Below are 6,218 nucleotides of genomic sequence, written 5' to 3'. Positions count from 1 at the left end.
GTTTCAACCGAAGAGACACAAAAAAAAGGATCTCGACCCAAAACGTCATGTGTTCCTTTTCTCCAGAGATGCCGCCTGACCGGCTGAGTTACCCCAGCTTTTTGTCTTTATCTTCGATTTAATACAGAATGTGCGGACCTGGATGAAGAACAATAGGGTGATTACACGGTAGGTCAAAAGGTCAATGTGTGTGACCCACAGAGTCACTCATGCGTATTGGAGAACAAGCAAGCCTCCGGCATATGCTCATCACACACGCAACACGCGCTTCTTACCTCGAAAATACCGTCAAAATGGTCAGTTTTTGTGCTGTTAAAAATTGTGGGAATAGGGCCAACCGTGAGAGCCATTTATCGTACTTCACAATTTCAAAAGTGAGGAGAAATTATGGTAGAGAGAAGCGAAAGCTGAAGGGACAACAACAGCTAAAGTGGTTGGCGAACATTGGTTGTGCAGATGTTAAGATAGAAAAGATGGAGAATTATCATGTTTGTTCACTGCATTTCACCAACAGCAAGGCATTCTTTGTGCTTTTTCTTGATTCCTTTGGTATCTAAAAAGTTTTAGAAATTACCACGGTTCTCAAGTGGGTGTTTACATGCAAAAAGACTGCTTCCGAAGGGAAATTTCTCCGAAAAAATCGCAAATCTTTTACATAATAGAACTTGGGGCCTACAAAATTATACGTGTGTTTTGAATTACATTTTACTCAGATGCAAGCCAAGGAATGACAGAATTGTTAGCTCGTAATTGAACATAATTCAGCCCAGCCAATTGACAATATCTTTGAAAGAGAGGGGTATTTAAGCTTTCGGGACTTATTATTATTTTCCAAAATATACATTTCAATTTTACATGTTTAATGCCTACTCACATTTATTTACATACATTTATTTATATATTTTTGCATTACAGAACAGCCTGCAGCATGAAACGATGTTACCAATCCTGATTGGGTACCAACTGTGAATGTGGGATGTGGTGATGAAAATGAGCAGGATAGACAACGTACACAAGAACGCCATGCGCGTGCGACAAGAAGAGCGAGTAAGAAGGCAAATTTGATCGCAGCTCAAGTACTCGTAGCAAGATGATGCTGAACAGGTTAATGATTTTGAAAACTTTGAACCGGAGCTGCAAGTACACCACGAATTTCACATGGAAACAAACACCAGTCAAAGAGATAATGGACACATCAACACAAACAGAATTGGATGAAGCAGACATCACAGTACTGGAAGCACAAGCATACAACAACAATAAAGAGCTCGCTAAAGCAAGACAAGAAGCAGCAGAAATGAAGTGTGGGTTATTATTTTAAACTCAATATGCAACTACCTGTTGTAGTTTGTATTCGCACGAAGTTGAATAAAAAAGCACAAGAATATCATGGATGATCAGATTGTTATGATACAACGAATGCAACGGTTATTTCATGCATCAAATATTAGTAATAACTGGGTAAGTGTAGCACCGATTACATAGAAACTAGTACAAAAATCCAAATGTTTATTTATAGTCGAGTGCACATTCTATTAAAATTAAACGTCACTAAAAGTTTATCGAACGGGTCTATGAACCTGATTAAAAACTTGCAAATAGCATAAACAAATGGTAGAAAACTTATTTTTCCACACACCACTCGTAACTGTGGACGATTCTTTGGAATATATACACTTGTGCCGTGCAACCAACCATTTGCAAATTGATTGTAAGCCTCCGATGACTTGTATGCCTGGAAATTATTTGCCATGTATGGACTCACCGTTGATATCAGGTATGCCATGATGTCCATGGAATTGAGTTCTGGAAGTTGGGAAATATCACGCAATTTCTCTGGGTCAGGCACTAAATAAGGGTCAATATAGAAACATAGGTGCAGGTGTAGGCCATTCGGCCCTTCGAGCCTGCACTGCCATTCAATATGATCATGGCTGATCATCCAACTCAGTATCCTGTACCTGCCTTCTCTCCATACCCCCTGATCCCTTTAGCCACAAGGGCCACATCTAACTCCCTCTTAAATATAGCCAATGAACTGGCCACAACTACCTTCTGTGGCAGAGAATTCCACAGATTCACCACTCTCTGTGTGAAAAAAAACTTTCTCATCTCGGTCCTAAAAGACTTCCCCCTTATCCTTAAACTGTGACCCCTTGTTCTGGACTTCCCCAACATCGGGAACAATCTTCCTGCATCTAGCCTGTCCAACCCCTTAAGAATTTTGTAAGTTTCTATAAGATCTCCCCTCAATCTTCTAAATTCCAGCGAGTACAAGCCGAGTCTATCCAGTCTTTCTTAGACCGCTCGAAATACTCAGCGTGTCAGATGGCGTCGAAGAAAGAGAAAGTGTCAACTTCTCAGTTGGATACCATATGCTAATTAGGGATAGATAAGGTCTCGATTTCCATTGGCTGAAATTCAGGAACGTTTCACCATTAGTCTGCTGTAGAAGGCCAATCAGAAACAAAGGGAAACACATAATTGACCAATGAAAAACGGCTCCAGCTTCTATCTGTGATGAATCTATAAAAAGAAGCTGCATCCGCAGTTTCGGGTTCATTCGCTTTTCTGTGGAGTGGAGCGAAGATGTCAGGAAGAGGTAAAACTGGTGGGAAAGGTCGCGCCAAATCTAAGAGCCGTTCCTCCCGAGCCGGTTTGCAATTCCCTGTTGGTCGAATCCATCGACTATTACGAAAAGGTCACTATGCTCAGCGCATTGGTGCTGGCGCTCCGGTTTATTTAGCAGCGGTACTCGAGTACTTGACAGCGGAGATTTTGGAACTGGCGGGGAACGCGGCCCGCGACAACAAGAAGACCAGGATCATCCCCCGCCACCTGCAACTCGCCATCCGCAATGATGAGGAGCTCAACAAACTGTTGGGTGGGGTCACCATTGCCCAGGGTGGGGTTTTGCCCAACATCCAGGCTGTACTACTGCCCAAGAAAACCGGCCAGCAGAGCAAAGTTTATATCTAAATGACATCATCAAAACCCATCTGGACACAAAAGGCTCTTTTCAGAGCCACTAAACCAATCCCTAAAGAGTTATCCTGGTGTAATATATTTTAATAGATAAATCTATCGTTTATAGATCCGGCATGGATCGAGTCCATGCTGACTATTGGTCAGCCATTCACCGTAGTGTTCCATGTTCTCCCACTTTGTCAACATGCCCATATACATTGGGTAATTTAAAGAGCAATTCTTCAAATCCATACATCTTTCTGATGTGGGAGGAGCGGTGATTTTACGTTGTCACGTAAAATGTGCTAAGTCCACACAGACAGAACCCGAGGTCAGGGTCGAACCAGTGTCTGGCTGCTGCGCGGGGTAGTAGAATCCACCAATTATTTTCCATTATTTCCTTGTTTACACAGATCCTTGGTTCTCCTGTTAAAGGAATATTCTTTAAGTGAGTGGTTAACATTAGTTTGCCAGGATGTTCCATTAAACGATCAATGTCAGAAGGTGGTGAGCACATGCTGGGAGAGATCCTGCTACAGGGGTCAAATTTTACCATGACTAACAAGGAAGATATAAAAACAGGCTTCAAGTGGACAAGCTGAACAAGTGGACAGTAGAATAGCAGGTGGCGTACAACATGGAAAAATTAGAGGAGAATACAGGACCAAGTATTTTTCAATAACAATCAAGAAATGTTGATGCTCAAATGGATGTGGTAATCAAACAAAGAAGTTGCAGCACACAGTTAAGATGGTCAATAGTATTGTCAGCGGTTTTGAGTGCAGAAATAAAGATGTATTTCTGCAGTGACATAGCAACAATGTGACATAGAAATGGAGGCAACAATGTGACAGGGAAATGAAGGCAACACTGTGGCAGGGAAATGGAGGCAACAATGTGACAAGGAAATGGAGGCAACAATGTGACAGGTAAATGGATGCAACAATGTGACAGGGAAATGAAGGCAACAATGTGACAGAGAAATGAAGGAGCCAATGTGACAGGGAAATGAAGGCAACAAAGTGATAGGGAAATGAAGGCAACAATGTGATGGGAAATGAAGGCAACAATGTGATGGGGAAATGGAGGCAACAATGTGGCAGGTAAATGAAGGAGTCAATGTGACAGGGAAATTAAGGCAACAATGTGACAGGGAAATGGAGGCAACAATGTGATAGCGAAATGGAGGCAACAACGTGACAGAGATATGGAGGCAACAATGTGACAGCGAAATGGAGGCAACAATGTGGCAGGGAAATGAAGGAGTCAATGTGACAGGGAAATGAAGGCAACAATTTGATAGGGAAATGAATGCAACAATGGAGGCAACAATGAGGCAAGGAAATGAAGGCAACAATGTGACGGGGAAATGAAGGAAACAATGTGACGGGGAAATGAAGGCAACAATGTGGCAGGTAAATGAAGGAGTCAATGTGACAGGGAAATTAAGGCAACAATGTGACAGGGATATGAAGGATTCAATGTGACAGGGAAATGGAGGCAACAATATGGCAGGGAAATGGAGGCAACAATGTGACAGCGAAATGAACGCAACAATGTGACAGCGAAATGGAGGCAACAATGTGACATGGAAATGAAGGAGTCAACGTGACAGGGAAATGAAAGCAACAATGTGACAGGGAAATTGAGGCAACAATGTAACAGGGAAATGGAGGCAACAATGTTGCAGGGAAATGGAGGCAATAATGTGACAAGGAAATGGAGGCAATAATGTGACAAGGAAATGGAGGCAACAATGTGACAGGGAAATGGAGACAACAATGTGTCAGGGAAATGAAGGCAACAATGTGGCAGGGAAATGAAGGCAACAATGTTGCAGGGAAATGAAGGCAACAATGTGACAGGGAAATGGAGGCAACAATGTGGCAGGGAAATGAAGGAGTCAAAGTGATAGGGAAATTAAGGCAACAATGTGACAGGGATATGAAGGAGTCAATGTGCCAGGGAAATGAAGGCAACAATGTGACAGGGAAATGAAGGATTCAATGTGACAGGGAAATGGAGTCAACAATGCGGCAGGGAAATGGAGGCAACAATGTGACAGGGATATGGAGGCAACAATGTGACAGGGAAATGGACGCAACAATGTGACAGCGAAATGGAGGCAACAATGTGGCAGGGAAGGAGTCAATGTGACAGGGAAATGAAGGCAACAATGTGATAGGGAAATGAATGCAGCAATGTGACATGGAAATGGAGGCAACAATGTGGCAGGGAAATGAAGGCAACAATGTGACGGGGAAATGAAGGAAACAATGTAACGGGGAAATGAAGGCAACAATGTGGCAGGTAAATGAAGGTGTCAATGTGACAGGGAAATTAAGGCAACAATGTGACAGGGAAATGGAGGCAACAATGTGACACAAAATGGCGGCGCTGCCATAGCAGCTTCGGCTTACCTGCGGTCCATTTGTCTTTGTGTTTTGTTGTTTTTTTGTGTCTTAATTGTCGATGTGATGTTGTGTTTGTGTACTATGTTTGGATGTGGGGGGGAGGGGGGACTGTAAAATTGTAAATATGTGTCCCTTCCGAACGGAGACCCGACCTTTGTTTTCGGGGCTGTGTCTCCGTTCCTGCTGCGGCCAACCATCGGCCCAACTCCTGGAGCTGTCGGCCTCCAGGGCTCTGGTTCGCAGAGCCCGCGGACCGGACTTACCATCACCGGAGCCAGCCGTCTTCGGAGGCTGCGGGAGCGGCTGCGACTCGTCTTAGGCTCGGGCCGCGTGGATGCCGACATCGGGAGGATCCGGCAGCAGCAGCGGCAGCGTGTTTGCCTGCCCCGGATCGCTGGGCTTTGGTCGTAGACATCTCACCATCCGGCGCGGCCTAAAATAGGATTTTTCTCTGCTGGGCGGGGGCTTCAATGTCGGGGGCTACGACTGCCCCGACGTGCAGTGTGTTCACCCGCCCCGGATCGCGGGGCTTGGGTCGGCACGCTGCGGACCGTCCGGCGCAGCCTGGAATCACAACAGCCTGACCGCAGGAGAAGACGGCAGGGGAAGGGAAAATACATTGTGTCCTTCCATCACAGTGAGGAGAGGACTGGAGGAGACTCACTGTGATGGATGTTTCTTTGATGGATGTTTCTTTTTTTGAGTGTTTTTGGGGTTGTGTAATTTGATTATTTTAATGCTTTATTGTGTAATCTGCCTATTTTAATGCTTTTATAGTTGGACTGTGGGTGACTGAATTTCGTCCAATTGGGGAAATGAATTTGGGGAAATGAAGGC

The 6,218-nt window shown here is 44.3% G+C and overlaps 1 protein-coding gene across 1 annotated transcript; it reads left to right on the top strand.

The window, feature by feature from the left end:
* Positions 1 to 2,589: 2,589 nt before the first annotated feature.
* Positions 2,590 to 2,979, top strand: LOC144607415 (histone H2A-like). The gene has a single exon (XM_078424268.1). The coding sequence runs from the start codon at positions 2,590 to 2,592 to the stop codon at positions 2,977 to 2,979; it is 390 nt and encodes a 129-aa protein (XP_078280394.1).
* Positions 2,980 to 6,218: the final 3,239 nt, after the last annotated feature.

This window comes from Rhinoraja longicauda, chromosome 28, assembly GCF_053455715.1.
Source record: "Rhinoraja longicauda isolate Sanriku21f chromosome 28, sRhiLon1.1, whole genome shotgun sequence".
NCBI classification, from domain to species: domain Eukaryota; kingdom Metazoa; phylum Chordata; class Chondrichthyes; order Rajiformes; family Arhynchobatidae; genus Rhinoraja; species Rhinoraja longicauda.
Note: the sequence above shows the minus strand (reverse complement) of the source record. Positions and strands in the feature narration are given on the sequence as shown.